The sequence below is a fragment of the Dicentrarchus labrax genome, unplaced genomic scaffold (assembly GCF_905237075.1).
Source record: "Dicentrarchus labrax unplaced genomic scaffold, dlabrax2021, whole genome shotgun sequence".
In the NCBI taxonomy this organism is placed as follows: Eukaryota; Metazoa; Chordata; class Actinopteri; family Moronidae; genus Dicentrarchus; species Dicentrarchus labrax.
In genome coordinates this window covers 25,027,069-25,051,491 of record NW_026136719.1, presented here as the reverse complement: position 1 = coordinate 25,051,491, position 24,423 = coordinate 25,027,069, and the positions used below count along the sequence as shown (strand labels likewise).

The following is a 24,423-nucleotide window of genomic DNA, read 5'->3' as shown; positions in this document are numbered from 1 at the left end:
TGATGATGTCATAGTGATGTCATCAGGGTTATCTCACCTTGTGCTTGGAGACATCTTTAACTAAAGCCTGTTTTACAAACTGGAGGCTTGTTTACCAGGTAGAGAGGGTCTAATTAATCTTTCATTTTATTTTCAGCATTGTGTATTGTTTTTTTATAGAATAATGAAATACTCTATCAGGTTGCATTATGGGAAATGTAGGAGCCTTAATTTGGGGGCATGTAAAAATTCAATACATCTCTGCCTCAGCATTGATTTTGACCATTCTTTTTTAAATATGTCTCTTTTGAGTTTCCCACCCTTATGGAAATACAACACTAAATTGCTGGATTACCTCTTTGTAAAAGCACCATTATTAGTTTTGAGTTTCATAAACAGGTGTTAATTATCTGCTGTCTTCAGTGTTTCATTCCCTCTGTGTAGAATGTCCTTGAACCTGTCAATATACTGAATACTATCAAACTCTACAGTGTCAGTTTCTATCTGAAGCAGGATAAATTCCTTTCAGTATCTCGTGGTGCAGCCTGAATGAGTCATTACTGTTCAACAATAACTCCTGATACATTCCTACTGTAGATGTGCCCTCAAAGACCTCTAGCACTTAACCACTGTGTGGAGAATAAAGCCTATAAAAACTGTCACAGGTAATGCCATGCAAATCTCCAGTTTGTAACCCAAACTCTACTGTCACTGGAGGAAGGTGATTCCCCTATCTCTCTTCACAGCTGCAATCAATTTAAATACACCCATGCCGAGCAGGAACAGACTTTCCAGTTACGAAAAATTGTTCCCGAGATTGGTTCTGTTAGAAGTTTGGATCATTATTAAAAGGATCATTATGTTGCGGCAAAGGAATGACTTCTCTGTACCTCTCCTCCCTCTCCCTTCTTTTCTGTCTTCTCTTGTAAATTAGAAAATAGCCACATACAGCAGGACATCGGTGCTTCCTGTAATGTAACAAAGAAACATGTACTGTGCTAAAAACATGCAAACATTTAACACAGTTTTTGCACACACTGCACTCCACAACATGGCGTATTACATGGAGGATGATTGATTGCTGACCACTTTCTTTTAATTGATAGGGACACAGAGTGAGCCTGGCAGTATTAGCATCAGCATAAACAAGAGAGCTTTGATTGATGAGGGCACAAAGATGCAACACAACAGTTTCTTATGGGGGGCTTGTTGTAACTCTTACTGCCCTCATTAGGACTCTCCATATGAGACGCCTTGCTGATATCTGCTAACCTTTTTTTAATCAAAAACATGGGTCAGATCACGTGAACCACTTTAAGTGAACACCAATGTAGTGGTTTCATTAATCCAACTAACTAAATGGCAATTACATGGTTGTAAGCACTGAGATGGAGGCTGTAATTTATAAACAGTAATCGTGTGGTAAAAGGAAGCACTTTAACCACAGTCAATGTTACAGGACATAACATAAAAAAAAAGTGAAATTAATATTACTAAATTAATACTAGAAATACTATGATTACCACACTCTCTTACCATGCTGACTACCACTGCTGTCAACTAAAACTATACTAATACTAATACCAGTAGAGTAAAACAAACAAAACTCACACTGTTTTGCATATAAATGCAACTAAGCCACATTTTAAGAGCAATTAACTTGTTCTATTCCACAATGCAAGAGATAGACCAACATCTTTCAACTGCATATCACAGACACATACAATGGGGTAAATAAAAACCAATAACCATGACAGGGGTCAAAAACGGGGTTACGTGTTAAAGTCATCAACTAATTCGGACCCTTGTGAGCCAGCGATCAGGCCCAGACAGCACAGAGTGGATGAAGGCAGCTGCCGAGTCATCTCAAACAGATGGAGTGAGAAGAGCGTGAACCAGGTGAGAGAATAGATGCATATGTCCCATGGTGCTGATGGTAGCTGCCCAGACACAGTTGATGTAGCACTATACTGAAGCATCTGGTGTTTGCTGCTCGCTCTGCTAATGATGATGAATGTTTGGCATGATGGCGTCTCGACACATAAGAGAAAAAAAACTTCACTTGTATGGTTTTTTTTATGCCATTTTGCTGACCGAACCTTAACACATGTAAATCAATCTGTCTCAAATTGCCATCCCAAAACCCCCTCTGCACTGCTGTGCCATGTGACATGCTTTATTTAAAAAAAGCAGTTTAATTTGCTTTGATTAGTTAATATGTAATGATGGACATTTTATTTTATCACACAGTTCTGAGTGAAGTACAATCAAAAAATCATCAACTGGCCACCTCTCCAATTAAATAAAGTCTTTTTTTTTTAATGCACTAATGAATGCAGTCATTTAGTCATTTATTAATAATCATTTTAGTGATTTCTGGTTCTGAGGATCTAGCACCCGTACACACTGGAGCCCAGTGTGTTCATTCATTATCATTTGTCTGTACTAAAAAGATATGGTTTTAAATATAAACATGAAAGCATGAGCTGAATCTTATTGATCAGTTTTAAACACTAATTGTTGTGAGTTTTAGCATCATACTTGAAATATTATGAAATAAAATTTTCACTCATTTCAACTTGTAATTTAATAAATACACAATCCAAAGATTTCCGATGGATATATTGGTTATGTTATTATCACCTCTCTTTTCTATAGAAATACTGCTGTATGTTTTATGTTTACTAGGTGCAATTAAAACAAACCATGCATGTCTCAGTGTTATTTTTAATCATCCAAGATGATGACAGATTCTGGAAGCAGGCTGTGGGCAGAGGTTAGATTTCTCACTATAAATGCCTTCGACCAAAATGTCATGCTCATGCATGCTGTCATGGTGGACGAAGCACACATGGAGAATGAGAAGTAGGCCAGGGAGTGGACCACTGGGAACACCCTTCCATCATCTGTCTGAACAGGCCTGGAGGGCTCGGATCACAAAAAGCACTCTCACTCTGCTCCCTACCAAGATGCGCCATTGGGTTTATGCAGGATTACACATTTCTTGTAATAGTTTTTTAAGCAAATCCACAGTGGGTATTGATATCACACAAGGCTTATTCAGAGTGTTGAGGACCTGTCACTGTTGCTGGCAAGCCTCATTGTGCACTCAATAATGGCCCATTAAATCTATTCTTCCTGTTACTCTTATCTCTGAAAGACCAGTCCTTGGCCAAGGTAATGGGTCAGTGAGTGGGGGGCTGATTAGTTGATTTACCTTATTTACATATTTTTGTATAGATTTACTGTGTGGAAATGAAAGGCGTCTCGCTCCTTCCCTGGACCCACGGGGCAGCCACATGGCTAACTTCTATCACAGCGACTGAGCATTTTACTGACGGATCGTTTTGTTTCTCCCTAACTGCAGCACACAGTCACATGGGCAGGCAAAGCCATAAATCTTAACATTCAAAGAGGCCAAAATTTACTTTTTAGGGGCATTTACTGCTTTTAATTGACAGTGATAGCTGAAGAGTAACAGGAAGGGGGAAGAGAGAGGGGATGACTCGCAGGAATGTGCCACACGTCACAGTCGAACCCATGGCCGCTGCAGCGTGGACCCCTTTGTACATGGGGCGCCAGCTCTACCACGTGAGGCAAAGATGCCAATATTAATAAAGACAGATGTTCTGCCACCTTGTAACAAATAAACACAGGTCTAGTGGCAAAGCTCTTTACACCTTCATTGACTACACACCTTTCCATGAAATATCTGTAATATGTCTTTGTGTTTCTCCCTGCTCCCCTCAGTGAGGATGTCAGCTCTTGTCTCATAAATCCATCTCCATCCTTGCTAAAAGCAACATTTACTGGGTCGGCCAGACAAGACGGTTATGTTGTAGGCATCAGGCACAATGGGAGGAAGCCCTCAGAGCTTAGTCATTAGTGCACTGCCTTGAATCTGATTTAACAGGATGACTAATATCATCCAAGTCAGTGGTTCGTCAACAGGAGACAACTCCAATGAGGAGAATATCCGGTCACAGTCTTATTTTTATCCAGATGAAAAGTGACAAGAGGAAGCTGACAAGAGGGAGACAGGGGAGACGCCATAACGGCAGTCTGCTCTGTGTGCATGATGGATATCTGTGCTCCATGTTGAACGTCATTATGCAAGACAGTGTTATCACTGGCATATAGCCACCACCACGAAGACCTCCTTGTTTGTAAACAACATTCTGTCAACATGGCAGTTGTAAAAAACACCCTTAAATCTGGAGTGTTTGGAGAGGAAATGGAAGCAATCAGAGCTAATTTATGACAGCTGTGATAAAAAGGACACAGAAGAAGGAGATTCATGAGCTGGTGGGGGATCGGGGCATCGCTTTAGTTATGCAAAAGGATACTGATGGTGTTCTAATTGTGTTTGGATTAGAATCTTTGAGGAGGCGAAGATGATGTGATTGCAGTTTTAGATGTCACTTTACTTGCTGAAATGCCCTAGGACCATTTTATGCTTTGTATGTACATTTTTCTTTCTCCCCTCCCAAATCGTGAGGATGTTAATCAATTGCAAAGACACACTGATACAACAGACTTGACATCATGAACAAACGTGTAAATGTTGCATCCCAAACTTCAAGTGACTCAGAAAGAATAATTTATTTATTTTATTCCACTCATAGTTTATTATAAGTATAATTTTAAAAATGAACTGGGGATAAGATTATCTTATAATAACAAGTAAGGACGGATCAAAGCAATTTGTTTTCAGAACAAATACACAGATAAAGCAAGAATTTCTCTTATAAATATACTAAAAATGTTTTTGAACCTGTGTAGAACAAAAAAAGTACAGCTGCCCAAAAAATTACTTAATTACAGTAACGTGAGTAGTTGTAATTGGTGGGTGGAAGAAGTACTGAGATCTTTGTAAAAGTAAAGTTGTATAGTAAAATCAATCAATACTACAGTATAAAATGACCTGAATTAAAAATTTGACTCTTGAAAAATACAAAAATATAAGCATCAAAATATACTTAAAGTCCTCTAATAATAATAATAAGCAGAATGGCTTCAGAATGATATATATTACTGGATTATAATGGATGCAATGGATTATTGCACATACTAATTTAACGTTACAGCTGGTAAGAGTGGAGATAAATTTGAATTACTTTATATACTACGTGGTAATTTAATTCATAACAATACATAAAAATGTATTTGTTGATTATATTTTGTATTAATGATTTGAATTTGCAATGTAGTCTAACTAAAGCTTTAAAATAAATGCAGTGGAATAAAACACAATTCAATCATCAGATTTAAAGTTATTTATTAGTACTGTTACTGCTATACTCATATTCAAAAAATCACTGACTTAAGTTGTAGTACGTTTGATGCTGCTTCGACCCACAATCCCCTCTGCTGTCTTCTGGGAAGCCCCACTGGAGCAGTTTGGGAGCCAAGCATCACGCTCAAGGACACTTCAACAATTTGTGCTTATGTGCCAACATGTCTGAGCTTCAGGCTACGAGCACAGTATGCTCTCCTAAGGATGTGCAATTATAGTCTACATCAACATAGTCGGCAATGCAGCCATACACTCACGCATGAAAACGCAACTGACAACCATACATACATCACAATGAATGGACATGAATATTGATTGCAATGCACTCTACAATTAACTATCTGCCAATGAATATGTATGTACATGTGTGCACATCAGATTATGATCTACTTCTTTGACCTGTCAGGCAATTTCATTTTGCAATAGCTAAGGGAATTCTTAGTATTTTTATTTTTCTTTATCTCTAAGGAGGCATCTGTAGATTCAGCATCTTTATGTCTCTAATCCATGTTGTTATTTGACTTATAAAATACTGACGCAATGTCCGAGGTCGATGCTATGTGTGGGAGTTAGCTAACTGTCCCCAAAGGATTATGAAACAGATTTATGACATGCTGGACTGGACTATTGCTGTGAAAGCGAGGGTCACACGGGTGCAATTTTGTGAGGCAGCAAATGATTAGTGCAGTCTCCTTTTGACAGAGGTTCTACATAGCGTCTATAGTATGCTACTATGATTTTATGAATCTTTTTTGAACAACTTCAGAAACGGACATAGACTTGAATTCTTCACCTGTAAAACATTTGAGCTGTTTTGTTCTGCTGCTGGTATGAATTGCTCTTCCATATCTTCAGTACAAGCAATTTGTCTTGTCCTGGATTTCTAAAAAGCTTTATTCACTGTAACAAATACATGAGAAAAGATTCTAATTTTAAAATTTGTTCCCAACAGTATCACTCCACGAGGCATTAAACCATGCAGTACAGTTCACTGTGCAGTGTTCAACACTTCCTTGAAGAAGTGTCCTCTGTGTGACTTCTTACTGGGGAGGAAATGAAACTTAAAAAATAACAAACCAAATAAATTTGTGCAGGACTATTTATAGCGTGAAGATACTTGTGAAATGTGAGTAAAATAAATCAGCTTTGTCTTTTGGAGGACATCGGGACATCGCAGGTCTACAGTGTCTGCTGTGTTAGAGAAGTGCAACTCTCCATATTTAGAGTGGAAAGCAACGCTGTTCAGTGGTGTTACAGGGGCTAAAAATTGCAGTGTCATGGATCACAAGGATCCTGTTTGAATGTGCTGTGAAAACCAGGGGAAATTATAACTTTTTACAGTTATCTTATTTTTCAGTGTATTACTGTGCATTGATCTATGGAAAAGACAGTTTAGTATAAAAGTATAAATATGCGGAATTACTGTGTAGTAATTTCTCTCCCAAGCTCAGTATGCAGGTGAACCGACCAAAGTAAGGTCAGTGTGAAGTGTTACCATAATATTCAAATGGCGATGAGATACATAGACAATGTCTGAAGTGTAGCTGTCAATAGGAAAAGTCAAAAAGTCAGTCAGGTGGTGAGATCTCGGCGACAAGTTATTCTGCAGTGACAGATGACATTTCTGTGAGGTTGCATCTGGAGGACTCTGGCACTGAGGCAAAGCTGGCCTTTCACTCTGTCTGCCTAGCAAGCATTCATCAGCAAACCTCACACACACACACACACACACACACACACACACACACACACACACACCACCCACACAGGCATAAAACATGTAAATGGCAGCTGGATCCATGAGTGTATTGTCCCCTCGCTTTGTTGTATTGTTTTGGTGGTTTTTCAATGCTGTAAGCCGGTTCAGCAGGCGATACTGCTTTTTTCTTTCTTTGTCTTTTTTCCTTCCTTTTATTTCCTTCTATCAGTTCTTCTTCTCTCCTCTCCTTCCTTTGTCACCTCATTGCACAGGCTGAACATGTGACAGCTCACTGTCAGGGTGTCCACTCTATTCCAATGAAGGCTGGCCTCGACTGCATGTATCACTGCCTTCCTTTTGGGTTCAGAAGTACAGCAGCAGGCACGCATGGAGCACAGGGTGGCAAAGGGAGTCTCCCCCAGTGATTCATTTGAACTTTTCCTCTCTTTGAAATGGCATCACAGAGGCCCTGCATGATTAATGTCACCACACTTATATACACTGTTCTACCCAGAGTGCCAGCTGAATATTTGAAAACCAGAAACTTTTCAGAATGCCCGTGGGCAGGTCTGGGGATGTTGTGGTTTGATTGGCAATCAGCTTGCTATTCAACCTTTCCAATTTTCCATGTAATGTCATACACTCAGGTGAACAAACCCAGCAACTAACTGAGTGGTGCTGTGTCCAAACAGGCTAATCAATGGATATCAATACAGTGTTGATCATATGTGAATGTGAAATAAAGCCAAAAGTTCACACTAGAAGAAAATTACCTGGTACTCTTTATATGACCTTGAGCAGTCCACTGTGTAAAATAGTAAAACAGTGTAATTTAAAGCAAGACACAGCTGAGTCAAGGATCTAATTTCTTAAATGTTCTTCATTGAATTCATTATTCCATAATCATTTTAAAGTTTGCTTGTATTAGTCGGCAAGATTCAAAATGATATGTACTCGTGTGCCTTTCCTGAATCAAATTACAGGGCTCCAATCAGTGGTGCCACAAAGAGAGAATGTGTAACATTTAAGATGATCTATTGGCAGAAATGGAATATAATGTTTTCATTAGTGTATAATTACATGAATATGGAATTGTTATGTTTTTGTTGCCTTAGAATCACCTTCCATAGAGTCTGCCCTGTTGTACTGCCATTTTTCGACAGGATCCCAGAACAGACAAAGCAAACACTGGGTGTAGATAGGGACATTTTGCGAGTTTTGCGGCCACCTTAATTCTACCTACACACTTCACAGCCTTTCCCAAGTCATCAAATACAGATGCAAGTGGTGTTCAGTTAGTTTCAATCTGGAGCTCCACCAATAGATGCCATTAAATCCTACATACGTCCTGTAAATGATTATTTTGTTGTTTTATTGAAGATAAACAGCACTTTCATTCAGTTATTCTGAAGCCAGATGAAGCTCTTTGGAATGAAGCTGCAGCAACACACAATTAACGAATTTTCTTATTTTATTCATTGATTTGAAGCAGGTCTATTCTGTTCTTCCGTAGATTTTTTTTTTTTACATAATATAGCTGAGATTGGATCAGAAAACATAAGTGAACTGAAATTAATTAGGTTCTACTTACAAAACTCTCAAAATGAAATTTAAAATCAAAATCTATAATAGAGAGAATTATGCAACAGCGCGGAATTGACTTTTCATTTCTTTTCCTAGTGTAAAATAAAAAAGTAATTTCTTGATTGTGTGGAAAATATCTGGATACAAACATCAGTGATGGGTAATAAGCAAACAAATGCAAAAAAAAATTCAATACTGTGAGGACCAGTTACATTTTAGTGTGTCATAAGATGTATGGACTGCTACTACACAAAGTGCTAGATACATCTGTAGAAAAGCTTTTGGGCCTGGAGGTAAACAAACTGACTAGAAACTGATAATGTCACTTTGATCCCTAAAATCAACAGCAGTGCGAACTGCAGCAATGCAATATGATATCTATATTATGCCCATGCACAGTGATTGTGTCCAAGTACTCTTCATCGAGACACTAAACCCTGAATTAAAGCCTCCACCCTGCTGCACTGCCATCGCCTCAAAGAAATACAAGTTTGTAGGGCGCTTTGGTTATTTTTAGGGAGGATATGTGGAATGACAAACAGCTGTTTATTATGTAGCACTGAACCTTCAAAAAGTAGCATGTACTCATTGCATTTATTCAATTATCCAGTGTTTTCTCTTATTTTGTGACTGACCAACCAATGCAGCCCGACAGCCGACTGTCCCATATTATCCTCCAGTGGAGTGTCTTCTTGTTGACGCCACGCTGAGACTCTGATGCTTCACTTTGCACCTTTTACCTCTGAAACTAAACAACAAGCTCCATCCAGTGAGCAATAGAAACTTTTCCTAATTATTGCCGCAATTATAATCATGCTTGTATTGCAGCAATGCCTCTCTGGGCTCTGTGGTCCCACTGCTAGCTGGATGGGCACACAGAGAGAAAATGCTAATCAACATCCCGGCTTCATCAACTTATTGGTGACTGGGGTACAGCAAAAGAGCCTCTTCACTCATTTCAAGGGTGGATGTAATCAGAAGCAGCATCTATCCATATTTCCTTCCCAGGGGAAAGGGGAAGGTACGAAGCTCTGCAAACATACTTGCAGTAGCTTCCCAGCATGGGAATACCATTTGGATTATAATTGGATTTAGGGAAGTGAAGCCCTATGTGTTTGACTAACTTCATCAAATCCTATGCTTGTGTGATTGTCAATCATTGTTATTTCTATGGTATTTTCTCTATCTTTGCATCTCTAGCTTTTTCTCTCTGTGTGAATCCACTTGTTGACATCCAGGGAATCCAGTTTGCCAAGGATAACTCAAAATTCAGACACATCATACAGGAAACTGGGTAACATTCAGCACAACTATACACATACAGTAAACACAGTGAGGTGCTCTTTCCTACCTCTTCCCATTGGTGGATGTAGCGAATGAGTCTAGAGAGGCGCAGGAGTCGCAGCAAGCTGAGGATCTTTGTGAAGCGAACAATCCGCAAGGCGCGCGCTGTCTTGTAGAAATCTGAGTCGATGCGTGTTTCCACTATGAGGAAGATGTAGTCCACAGGGATGGAGGAGATGAAGTCCACCACAAACCAACTCCGCAAATACTTAATCTTGATCTGTTGTGGATCCAGGATGATTTCTGTGTTGTCCTCCTTGACGATGCCTGTCCTGAAGTTTAGGACCAGGTCCATGAGGAAGAAGGTGTCGGAGACTACGTTGAACACGATCCAAGGGGGTGTGTGCTCATCCTTGAAGAACGTGATGCCCACAGGGATGATGATGAGGTTGCCCACCATCAGCAGCAGCATGGTCAAGTCCCAGTAAAACCTTGTTGGAGAGAGAAATATAGAAAGGCAGAGACAGAATGGTGAGAGAGAGAACGTTAATATCAGAACATAGAAGAATATTCTGGCTGACTTTTAGCAGCATCCTGCTCGATTAGAGGGGAACATTATTCTTCTGTGTGGTTTAAAAACTCCATATGGACTGCATATACATCAGTTTGTATTGTACAGTGTATACTGTATAGCAAAACACATTACGAAGTATATAAATGATCAAACCACAGATTTACACACCAATGTGTTTTTCTGTATGAGAAACCAGTGATGTGACTCACTCTGTCTCATCACAGGCCTGATTTAACCTTAGGTACCTTTTTTGTTGTTGTGCGTATGTGGTGGAAGTGAGCTCATACACACTGCTAGTATAATAACCTATACATATGTAACCTCCCCATGATGCCAGAAGGCAGCTTGACATGAAAGCTATTTGTGTTTGGACTGTAAATCCCAACTCAAAGGTCAATGAGGGTTAACTGTTAATTACAAACTGTACTGTGACCTCGTCCATCTTCCAAGCCTGAGACTTTGGATATAAATGGCACTCTTTGCTGGCTTGGTAATTGAATCCAGATTGGCTCTTCTGTGTTAAGGGTGATACATCTTGGATACTCTATAGATTTCACCATGAGGGAGTTCTGCATTGTGCCCTGGCCCAGTGAGCTTGGATGATTTACCCACCAACTTTGAACTGCCTCCGTGCAAAGCCAATTTCAAGAACAGGACCATATAAGAAATAAGGAAGAAAGGATAGTACATACATTACCAGGGTAGGAGATGTATTTTTACTGTTAGACTGCAACAAGTAATTATTACTCTTTCATGTCCTTGTTGCAGCTGACAGCTATAGATTTCATGGTTGATTCACAGTGTGTTGAACTAAATAACTCATGGCTTTACAATAAACTGCTGCGCTACAGAATCACATAGCCTGATCCAAAAAGACCTCTGGTCCAAGTCAAGTTGAATAAAAATGTAGTTATCTTTTTTTTTTTGGCACATAGTCTTACAGAGCAAAAACATACAGACAAAAAATTACTTGGCACATAACAGGTGTCTTCCATTTTTTTCCTGACGTGATTTACTTGGGCGTCTTGCGCTTTTCCTTGCTTTCCTGTGTTTGCTTTGTTGGATAACGTAGAGTTTATCATTCCATTGATGATTAGTAAGATCTAAAATTGCCTTTTCTCTTCCTTTGAGACATGCTCGTAATGAAGCACTACAAAAGCTTGCACTTGAAGTAGTTTTCCCCTATACCTTGATATCCCCATTGATGTCACAGCAAACACTGTTGTTCCATATTGCTATACAAGACACTTCTTCTATCTTTTAAATGTTGCACCTGAAAAAGTTGCTGAATGCTGACTTGGTTACAGCTAATATTTTTAGGATTTTCTTTGTGAGCAATGTTCTTTTTCTTTCTGTGAGCATGACTAAACTCCATTTCTGATGCATTATGAAGGTAAAACAAGGGACATCACTGATGGCCAGCACTGCCTTCTCCTTATTACTGTTTGTCATGGTTGCATGTGGAGACAAGAGGCCTCTTACACATACATCTGTGGACAGACTTTACATCACTTTAAATTGTATTATAATAAATAATTCCTGTAAAATGCAGTAAAACTACATAACGGCTGCTACGTGGCACACGTGAGTTGGATTACAGTTTATGAGAGCATTTCACACTTACACATGCATACATAAATATATACAGCAGACACACATCTCAGTTTCATGTCTGTTGCACACACAGACACATATACCCACATGCACACGCTGAGGAAACAGTGACAGTAATTGGAATTCTTCAAAGTAAAAGGGTATCTACTGTTCCAGCTTGTTGTCAAGTGGAGTTATATTTAGACAGACCTTGCCACCACAGTGTTTGCTCATGTTAAGACTGAAAGCCCAAGAGGACAAGAAAAACTTCAAAAGAAGAAATGCAAACATAGGTAATGACATTTGTTCTTCATATTGCCATGTTCCCTAATACTAAAAATGCTAGATAGCCTGTGCATTTGTATAAGCTACACAGCTTACTAATAGGATGTAAGTGTGCTCCCAGCACTTGACAGGGTCTACCAGCAAAGAAATACGATTATCTGTTTCTTCCAGTTACTGTAACAACTGCAAAACTTTGCCTTTGTTTTACTCTTTGCATCAACACACATAATGCTTCTTATTACACTTAGGGACAATGTGTTTCTGGATTTCTGCAGCTTCTATACATACAAAATACTATCACAAATAGCAACTATTTTCCCGAAGCATATAATAGCATTAAAGGTCGTCAGGCGTTTTTTTCCATTCTTCCAGGCAGAGAAGATAATTATGTAATCCATGTTGAGGTTGAGGTTGAGGTCACTTTATGTGAAATATATATGACTTAACAGTAGAGTGACAGAGAATTATTGAAAAAGAGAAACATTTGTTTGCTACAGAGTGATATTCCACATGTACACATGTACAAACAAGTTGCAGTGACATAACAACAAGACCCTACAGCCAGGCAGTTCTGTAAGGCTGCTAGCGGTGCTTTGTGCTAAAGGCTCATTTCAGCAGCAAGAAGATAGATTTATCTTGTTCATCAACTTAGTTTAGCATGTTAGCTTGGTTACATTTGCGATAATTAGCACTAAACACAAAGTACAGCTGCTACCACCATTGTTATCCCTAGAGCCACACCGCCAGTCTGAGTTCAACAACTGGGTATCTTTCAGCACCAGAAAAAAAACAAGACAAGGAATAGAGGTGGGGGCTGTCAAAGATGTCTGGCTTGTAAAGAAAGAAAGAAAGAAAGAAAAATCAAACCTTACAGAAAAATATCAGCCAGCAGTTAGATGATGCTGTATGAATGACAGAGAGAGGAAACAGAGTGAAAGAAACAGAAAAGTAGTGCCAGAGCAGAGCTCCTCAACATCTTTGCAGAAAGAATAACAAGACAGAATGCTGTTTAAGACCACTGGATGTCACTCCGGCAGAACACAGCGACTGCTGCCACCTGTTTGAGTAAGCCTCACTTGTCATAGGAGTGTGGGGATTGGTAATATAAACAGCAGCTGCTGTGTGCTCATCGTGAAAATGCATTTTTCTAGATATGAACATGTTCCAACACAAAACAAGAAAAACAATTCACATCTTGGAACATTTTTATGGCACTACTGGATTTCCTTTTTCAAATTAATCTACTAGGGGTGAAATCCATAGTAAGATGGACACTATTGACCAACTACAATATTTTGGGATAAGAAAATACCTCTGTATGCGTTTTTTTAAAAGAGCTGTGTAGGAATTCCTGTGTAGCTCTGCGAAGACATGTTTGTGTCTGTGTGTGCATGTGCAGAGTAAATTCCCACAATTTCACTCCCGTGGTTGCCTCCTAATGGAGGTCAGGCCACCTAAACATAGCAGGGATCCATTTACTGTGTTTTATTATGCACTGGGACCCTGACATAGAAGAACATTGTTCTATAAATACAGTTGGGCGAGTGCAGAATGTTGGGCGGACATTTCAAAGGCATTAAACAATCCCATATCTCTGTGTGCATCCCAAATGCTTACATTGTGTGATGGTATTCCACCAGTCTTAAAATATTTCCAAGCAAAAGGCAGTGATCTAGCAGTGGTGATACGAGGGTGATAGTCCCAGAGGCTCGGGGAGAGAGAAATACCTAATTTGAAACAAATATAAGGTTTTATCCTTTTGATTTCTACTCTGTTTTATGAGATAGTTGTTACCGGATATTGTTATTATTAGTGATGCCTGGGCTAGCCACAACTCCAGTACATAGAAATTGCCAAACTGGCAACATGTTAAATCCCACGTAAATGTATAGTGAAAAGTCCAGTTTATGTTTATCAAAGCTATGACAGTTTCTAATACTTCTTGTATGTATGCCAGATGATTAGAAAACAGATGGAAACTGCTGATGCTTTGACTTCTTATGAAATTTTTTCTACATGAATCAGTCTTTTGGGTTGTATTTGGTTGTAAACACAAAGCACAAAAAGCGCTTTGTAGGACACAAAATGCATCAAATAAAAAAAAATGATAATAAAAAGATCTAATCACAAACTCTAGAAAAAACATGGCCAGAGCTTGTGTTCATTATGTGATCACTGGGGAATATCAGAGCTGTCCGCATCACAAGGTAGTAAATGGCAGACCACATGAAAGTAGACCAAAAACAAAAAATGAACTGAGCTAAACTGAAAGTAAAGGCCAACATAGTGGTTGGTTTCCATGATGTGTTCAAAACAAACTTTTAAAAATGAGGCGAAGGAAAGCAGGGAAACACAGAAGAAAAGAAACCGCAGAATAGCTCACACCTAACTTGTATGGTGCTGAGAGTACAATGTACTGATGAAGAGAGCCCTGATATTTTGTTGTCTGTAGGGACAGAGCCACAGCCCACTCTGCTCTCCGGTGGGGTGACCAGGGACAGCAGAAACATGTTGTCACCTTAAGAGTGCATCTGACTACACGATAAGCCTCTCTCATTCTCCTCACCCTGCCAGCCAGGCTACCTGAAAGGGATTGTGAGAGCCACCACAAACAGCCCAAGATGGACACACACTTACCTTTCGGAGTAGCCTATATTTAAATCGAGGGGGCACAGAGAAAACAACAATGGAGTATATATAGTCCTGCATATACAGGAAGTATATGTTTGCATGCATGCATGTCCACACATGTTTACATTTCCATTATAGAAATGTCTATTTGTTGGCTCCCATGCTGGGAGAGTGATGGCTTAGCATGCAAGCAGATCATCTGTCATGTCATGTACAAGTGGCCAAGTGGCAGACGGCATTTAACAGTGCCTCACTTTATTCTGCACCACACTGACTGAATGGGAACAGCAGAAGAACAGTGGGTGCTCCCAGACTACACTTCCACAAGGGCACCAGCCAACTTCGTGTGCACTGTAAATGTGATTTGGGCTGATTAAATGATTAAAATGTATCTGTTTCTGCATGAAAAAGAAGCTTCCCTTTTGAATAATTAATTTGTGTATGTGTGTGTGCTCCCATTTTCTCTCTGAAGATTTGGTTGTGTTATTAGGGGTCCTGCTCAGAAGTACTGACTCACTATATGCCTGAGAATTCTGGCTCATGTTATGTTAAATATCAACAGCACAAACACCCTGTTTCATTTTTGACCATCTACATTCCCACTTTTTCTCTCTTAAAACCGTCTAGGCTTTAGCTTTTATCAAGTACTGATTTAATACCAGCGTTCTTTTTTCCTTTTTCTATTTAGTTAGGTTTGCATAGCTGACTGTGTGGAACTGATCTGGGTTGAATGAGTAAGGTAACTTGAGGGTCTCGAAGTGGAGATGTTGATACACCAACAGCCATGACTAAGAAACCATATTTAAGGTGAATTTAAGGTTGTTTATGCGTTAATGTATAATTTTAATGGAGCCAACAGTCTTCATACCTAAATAACAAGACATGTAATTCTTCAGAGCATTCCAAAGCCACAAAAAACGTCGCTGTGATCTATGGTTACTGTTTGGTTAAATTTGGTCAGCTAAAATGACTTGGGTAGGCTCAGAGAGATGACACTTTCATAGTTAAAAGAAACAGGAAAAAAATTGCCATGACATGAGTCACAGTGTCAAAAGTCCCAAAATTGTATACACCATACTATCCATTCCAACCTCTCTTGACCCCAAGAAGTTCTCAGGAACTGCTTGCAGCCCGTTAGCCTTCATTGTAGAAACCACTTAACTGCCATTAGATGTTACTCTATCTGATGTCTAAGTGAAACCTGATGCATGCATCGTTTTACTGTGGTTTAAGAGCACACAATCTCACAAGTGTCTCCTGCTCAGGTAATTTTAATATTGTAACGCATAAATGTATTTGGATATGTGTGATGTTTAATAGGCTACTCTAGGTAATATAATCTATAATTTCATTTAAAACGTGCCCATAACTTTGAAAGCCAGAATGAGGTTAATGTATTACTTGATTATTTTACTTTACCGTTCATGTTATTATAAACAAATATATATGGCAATCCAAAATGCTAGAATGACAAAATCATACATTTTCTGATTGTACGATTTGCTGGGAGAAATGACGAGACTGCACAGATAATAATTATATGACACTTGGTCTTCCTGTTTTGTGCTAACTTCTGATGTAGCTGTATTTTAGCTGCAAATAGCTCCTGTGTCACCAATTTAACTAAACCAATTCTAAATTACAGTTAAACTCAAATGATAACTGATAGTAAACAGTCTCATTAAGTCCACTGCCATTTTTGAATGATTGAATGAGGAGGATTGAATGAAAATTAAGCACAAAATGCTCTTGTGAGAAAAAAGACCACATCATTTTGCATAAGCTACACTTAGCCACAGGAAGAGGCAATCTATGAAAAAGCCTGTCACACGAAACAGAAGAACAGCATCTGTAACAAAAAGAAAATGTGTATTGCCCATAAAAGACCAACCAGTGGGGTTTAAACAAGCCAGTTGGCAAACAAAGCAAGATTTAAGTGTCTAAGAAAAAAAAAAAATCAGGTTAAAAGGGTTAATCCTATTTTTGTTGTCACCCGCTTCATTGAGCTGTCATAACGGCACTGTCTTTGCTGAGCACAGCCAGCAGGCACACTGCAAGCACATCACTGACACTGGGGCTGTGCAGTCGCAGGTGGCTATATTTAGGTGAGGCATGATGCTTTATCAAACCTAGGCTAAGAAGATTTCATCAGAGGGAAAGGCAAATCTCCCCAACCTTAGGCTACAAGAAAACAGAGGGATTTACTAAATGCCTACAGAGGGGATAGGGAAGCAAAATCAACTGAAAGGAGTCAACCTTACCTAACACTGCTAAAAGAGATATATAAATAAGATTACAAGTAGTTCTATGGTAGGGTAGAGCGTATGATTTTTCATTCACCTCTAAAGCTCTGTCTAGGACTGTTATTCAACGCAACCAATAGAAAGACAATAGACAATCACAAATCCACTGCAGTAGAACATTTTCTAACAGATAGAGGTCTGACCCCTTAAAGGTAAGCACTGGAGAGGCACAACCACTACAACTCAGTACACAAGAATAAAGCCTGCTATCATTTGACAGGTCTTTTAAATCAGAGTTACAACAACTGAATCAAAGTTGTTAGTTGTTACAGTAATGCTTGTACTCAGAGTATAAAGCAGCCTGTATTGATAATTTTTATAGGTTATAATAAATTCACAAACAGAATGCAGGTTCTTTCATCTATAGGTCAAACTCTGGTTATGTATGTGCCTACATTTCACATGCATACATCTTTATGTCTGTCCTTGGCTCTGTTTGTCATTTTAGTGGGTCTCTTATGTTAAGTATAATAAATTGCTCACAATATAATGCTGAAATGTGTGCAGTATGGTCACTGTATTGTTGGCTTTGGATGTAAATAATTTAAAACATACAGCTATGATATTGCTACAAGTTTTCTCAGTTGATAAGATGGTGTATTTACAAAAAACACAGCACATTTCTTTAATGGTGATTCTCTTTTATTGGTTAAAAGGGAATTGTTCAGAAGCGTTATAATCACTGAATTGCTAGTTTCTTTTCACTTCATCTTCGTTCAAAATCAGTGATGTAGGCAGTGATTCAGAGGTCCAGAACCAGGCAAACAGTCTTAGTGAAATTCTCTAAATGCTGCAGCGTCAGTCCCAGACACTCAAGAATATGCCCCAGATCAACTCATTGAAATAAGTCCAGCCTAAACTTGCTCTGATGTATGAATAGCTCAGAAGTGTGCTCTTAAGAGCCTGGCTAAATCATGAAATCACTAGAGCTACTTTGCAGACTGACCAGATGTAATCAGGGAGCCCTCTGAGAAGAATGCTCTGAAGTAGCCAAGTCTGTGTTTCCTGTCCCCTTCTCATACCAATGGGATATATATATATTCTTTTTTTTGGCGGGGGGCTCTGCCTGGCGCCACTAGTGGCTACTTAGTATCCCTGTCCTTGTCTCTGCAGCCCTGTAGAGTCCTTCACAGCTTCCAGAGCGCAACATGCTACCTATCTGCACAGAGGAACGAAAACTGTACACGGGTAGTCTGCAAATAAATATGCCCTTCTGTGGTGAAAAAATAGAGAGACAGTGAGTGGCAGAGCTGTACAGTAGAAGACAAGGGGAGGACAGAAAGCTCTCTAGCCAGTGCCATCAGCATGCACTTATCCTACTAGTATATGCCAGTATCTGCACTCCAGCGTTGTAGACTGTCATCCTGCCACTAATTGCATCTGTGTTTTATCATGATGCCTTGTTATCTCCCACAAGGTCCTTAGGGTCATGTCAAAGGGGTCCCCTGTCAGCCATCCACAGAGTGTGGCAGAGCAGACAGTGGCCAGTGTCTCCCAACTGAACACAAAACCCCATTTTCCCTGCCAGCCTGCTGCTCAGTTAGACAGGAGAGAGCCAGAGAGAGAGAAATAGAGCATTGGGCTTTCTCTTAACATAGATGAAGTGCTAAGATCATGTACTGTCTATAATACCAGGAGCTGGTCACACTGTACGCCATCACCTCATGCCCTTGCTCTGGGCTGCACCAGTACTGGGCCATTATCTTCACCACTTCAGGTGCTGCACATGATCATGGAACAGCCACAATGAAAGCCTTTTCTATCCATCTCCGAAAACGGTGATCTGAGGTCAAAGGGTGACAAGGAGAGAAGGGGCAAAAAAGAGAAAATGTGGAAACAGTGAGAGAAAATGAGATTCTGTACAAAATATTAAGACAGGGACAACCAAGAGCGGGAGTGTATAAGGAGAAATCCATGTCAGTATCGTCATCTGGAAATAGAGGTCATCACTTTCCCTTCCATGCTGTTGTTTTGAGCAACATTATTACAAAAGTAGAGGTAAATAAAAGCTAAATTAATACAGCTTAAAAGCTGATGAAAACCCCTTGCTAAGAAGACACTCGGAGCATGAAATGAAATCAAATTGGAGAGTTGCAGTTTATCTGATTTTTGCTGGTCTGCGTGAGTAAGCAAAAGCAGAGGCTTATCTGACTGTTAAACCAAACAGGGCAGGATTTATCATGTTTATTTGTTAGCTCTATAATTTCTTGATTGTACATGTTAAACAGGGTCAGGGATTGGATTTATGCACAACAACTTTCCCGCTGCCTCCCTATTCAATCAAATACCGGGTAACTTGAATGACCAAAACTGGTGTGGGAGAAAAAGAGGACATGCTATCGACTATGGAGATGGGGAAGATAAATCAGGAGCCCCACCCAACCCTCCAGTAGTATAGGAGAGGGAACAATCTGTCTCTCACCACTCCATGTCTCATAATCCAGCCATTTGTCTGAGTCTTCTAGACACCCAGCGTGCGGTGGGGCCAGGCCAAACACATTGATCCAGGGAAGTATTTCCTGTGAATCACGGCAGCCACACACAGAGCTCTTTATTCAGCGCACTGGTTTCTGGTCCTCTCTGAGTGGAAGTCCCACTGTGTTTGTGTGCTTCAGCCTTCTATACATTCTTACAGAGTAAACCGTGGAGAGGTGCTCTAAGGAAATGTCATGTCTGTTCTGCACAGATGGTTTGAGAGAGTGATATTAGCATTGGACTACTGGCAATCACAGGTGGATTATGAGCAGGTTGTGCGAAGGATTATTATTTGAACATTTGGAACGCTCACTTTTCATGATATGTCAAAAATAATGTTGCACCTTAGCTCCATTACAAACATAATGTATGTATTGGATTGTGCAGTTTTTTTGCCTCATTTCCATCCGTTACATCTCACAAATTAGATCATTTTGAGTTTGATAATTAAGGTAAGAAAGATGATGAGGAAGATGGAGATGTGGAAGAACTAAATGTAATGACAGTGTAAATGCAAAGTAACCTGCATTGTTCCATGACACATGATCGTCCACCTGAGTCACCAGCAGGTGGAACTGATAATTGTTTCTGGCACACTCTATTAACTGGCTCTGAACTTAATAGAACTTGCCACGAAGCTGTCTTTGTAATGGTTAGACTCTAACGCTAAATTTAAAGTGCTTCTTAATATGGTGTTTCTCATATTGTGTCCACCCCCTGGAGCAGCATATCAGGGCCAGTTTGACATCTTGGCCATTTCCTATCTAGGCTGATAGGAAAAAAGCAATCCAATTTCAGAGAGACAGGGGGTGTGAGAATCCACCTGGGACACAGGAAGGGCTGAAAAGGTCAACTTGTACTAGATATAGCAGAATCTGTGAGAGGAGGAATGAACAGGCTGGGGTTGCAGCGTGCATGCAGAGGTCAACACATGGGAAGGTGTGATATGTGAACTGTACTTTACAAACCATGCATGAATGAAACACTGGCTTACTTTTTGTGAAAGTAAAACACAATGCAATCTCTCAGCATTACACTTGTCTCCAGCTGAAGGACGAATCAGGGTCATAATATAGTAGTAATACTTATTCATATTTTAACCTGCGTGGGGTGCAAAAGGACGAGCTTTCACAAATCAGACCATTTTGCGTCTCAGGTCAAAAACACTAATTATAATGTTGGTGTTGTTTGTGTTTTGGACTCTGATAACATTGTTATAAATAGTAAATCCTGCCATCTGGCTCCTAACTAGGCAAGAACAAGAAGTTTCAAACGGTATTTCACCCAGGTCTGTGTGTGAATAGTGTACCTGGACGCTCAGTTGGAAACATCAGAGAGAATCGATAGCATACAGGAGGTATTTTAACCGAGGCAATCTTAATTATTCATTCCAACCATGCTGACAATTCCCATAAAATACAGCGTGCTGTGCTTTCTTCATTGCTGGCAACCAAGTGATTTCTTATTTTCAAAGGTTTCATTTTTTTACGTGAAATAAATTCTTCAGTCATCACACATGAGTTAGTAAAAGCAATAATACTAAAGAGAATATTATTTAGTCTGGTTTTTCAATTAGTTGATGATGCAGAAGACTGAATCACTGCAGTGCCCGTAATGAGAGTAAAGAATGCCCTCTTGGGTATCATAGGAAGATTACACCTACATAATCTGTGTTGATGTTGATTGCTTTTTGCGACCAGCACCGCTTACATGTCAAATGTCAGATTGAAATTAATGTGTAAAATTACATTTATAACCAGAGCCAGTCTGGAGTTGCAGTCAGTTGCAGCCCCTTTTGCATAAGTTAGGTGTCACAAGGCTTACAAATCCTGCTGTAACCTATTTCCTCCTCTTATCAACTTCCCCTCTGCATGAGCCAAGCAGACAGGTAAAGTCAACAGGGGTTACATGTGAGTTCATTGTATGGAGAGAGCAGGCACTCTCTATATAAACATATAGCCAGAAGCAGTGTGTGTCCACTGCAAAACAGAAATAAATAAATAGACATTTTCTCCATCAACCACCCTGAAATGTTGAAATAAGTCAAACAGCCGTATTTACCTATAGTCAGTGAGACAATAATCACATCTGTCCAGTGGCAAGAGAAATGAAGCTCAGCATAAATTCAAGCAGGAAGACCTTTTCGTTAAACCTCATCCATTCACAATTATCTCATTCTCTTTTCTAATCAGATATGGGCGTTTACTCTTTCAGTTAATCCAATCAGATTTAGCCATAATCTCCTTCAGCCAATCATGTTGCTACCATCAAACTTTAAATCTGTTCTCCTCTCTGCTGCTTTCAGCAGCTGTCATTTCAGTGCGAAATTGTTGCGCCCTCTTCCACCCCATTCACGTGCAGTTCATCGTATCCAGTGCCCAGGTTGAGCTCATCACTCCTCATCACATCCAGATCTTCAGCATTTTCTTCATCACCACCACCACCAGTGTCTAGACTCCATCAAGGGGTTTCCTACACTAATCACAGTGGGGTCTAATCACCAAAGACTTTTCAGATTCCTCATCTTTATTGTGAACATATCTATTAAATATATTTGTTCCTTTAAAGGTTAAGTCTCTTCTGATTGAAAAGAATTGGACACTGAAATGTGTAAAAGAGCAAAAACTCAAGAATGGTCCTTGGCTGACTAGTGTCGTGTATCCACCTGGAGAGATTATAAATTAATGTTGCCGTGCAGAGGATGGTGGAGCGCGAAGGACAACATTACATTTGTCAGGTGACCAAAATACATCAAGCATTTCCAGCTGGGTGACATGCGGCACTTAACAGAAAATGCTCCCAGCAGGCTTTCCCATTTTCAAAATGTATATGATGTCCAATCAATCAATATAATCTCACCTCGAGATTACCATCACCAAGGTTAAATTTAGCTCTCTGTCTAATACGTAAAGCTGAATTAAATGACATATCAGGATGGGTAGAAAAAAGAAAAACGCTCACATGCAAAAAATGACTATTGTTTTACAGTTGTGATCACATGCACTGATTTCACACGCCCACACAAGTGTGCCTGGCGAGGTCACACGGTACCGTTCAATCATTCTGCCACTATGACAGGCAACCTTCCACCCACCGGCCACGCACATCCTCCCTGGGCTCCCTCCATTAAATAAATTGTGTTGTAATAATCTCTTGGCTCCTAATATTCGTGGATGAGCACAGCAGCCTATTTTGATTACCCCACTTTCAGGCCCAGCCAGAACCATCTGTAATCCCCATGTTTTACCCTCACTAAATTAAAGGAAGAATTATTTAATGGAGACCGAACGGAATAGAGTGTCATTCATCCTATGTGTCAAAATGCTTTTTTCCTCCAACCATCCCATGCAGATTAACACTGCAAGACAAGAAGACATGCTCTACGAGTGCACACGCTAACACTCTACAGTCAGGACTCAATTCATGCATCGTTTATTTAAAAGATTTTGATCTCATATGGATTTGCAATCATCATCATTAAGACTTACTGCACTGAAAAACTGTCAAAGCGGTTTAAATGGGGCTCTTTATGTGCAGGCTTTAAATTCCTCCACTGCGTCTCCAGCACCTCACCTTGACTTTTGTGTAACTCTCACCCAGATTATGACACCGGTCACCGCCACATAAGGGGAATCACCCGCTCTTCAGCCGTGTATGTTTCTCCATCTCATTTTTCAATAAATCCACCGATGGCAAGCTAGAGGCCCCACGAGACCCAAACAAATCAATAGCGAAACATACTCTCAAATCAACTGTAATCAACCTGACTGAAATAGAGAATGCTGCTATTTAATCTGATCCCATCCACTCACAGACACAATACGCACAGACACTCCCGTACAGTACTGTATCTTCAACAAAAAGCCTGCAGCTGTTAGTGGCTGCTAATGTTTGATAAAGACTGTAAAGCTAAGGTGCACGATTTTTGCAGTAAATAAAATATTTCAAGATTCATCAAGGGAATAATAACCATGGGATTTATTTCACCCAGATTTCCCACAAAAAACAAGGGCAATCTAAGTACAGGTAGCACAGCTAGTATTTTCTCTTTATTCTGATGAAGTACATTGATCACCACTACTTACCATTTTAGTCTTTTGAAGACTGAGATATGCAAATATGCAAAAGTCAACATAGTTATGATAATATTGTGTGAAGCTCTCCAAAAACATTTTTTTCTGTTTGGGCTAATGGAGGATATTAAATGCTATGACTCACTTTAGCAACAGAATGAAATCATCAAATCAGAAACTGGTTAAATTAATAGGTAACATAAACGGCTTCAGGAACACAGTGCACATTTTCATTTAGTCAACACTTTGCCTAAAAGTTACTTCCCTTTAACTATATCACAGTCTTAATGTGCACAACAGTGACTACATCTGCTCTGCTTTTCTTTAATGTATTCTCTGTAAAAAAAAAATAGCAGAAGCAAAATTGTAAGATGTCTTTTCAGAGGATTTATTTTTGCCACTGTCTAGGTAAGTGTCTTCTGGGAAACAGAACTGGATGTGCGGGAGGAATAAAAGGCTGTTGAAAAAGTGGACCTTGCAGAGGGGATGGAAGGATTCGCCTGACTGTTGCAAAGGGATTTAACTGATTGACAGAAACTGCAGGACAGCTGACCCCCCTCTCTGATAGTGTTGGCAACACAGTTCTAAAAGAAAAGGGGGGGATTAATAGAGCCTTCAGTGCAAAAAAAAGTTCTAATGTGCGACAT

At 39.7% G+C, this 24,423-nt stretch overlaps 1 protein-coding gene across 1 annotated transcript in view; it reads right to left on the bottom strand.

The window, feature by feature from the left end:
* Positions 1-24,423, bottom strand: part of hcn4 (hyperpolarization activated cyclic nucleotide-gated potassium channel 4) — a 70,837-nt gene that overhangs the window by 41,342 nt on the left and 5,072 nt on the right. The window contains exon 2 of the mRNA XM_051379957.1: positions 9,910-10,333. Within this exon, the coding sequence (XP_051235917.1) occupies positions 9,910-10,333 (424 nt within the window). The remainder of the gene's footprint in view (positions 1-9,909; positions 10,334-24,423) is intronic.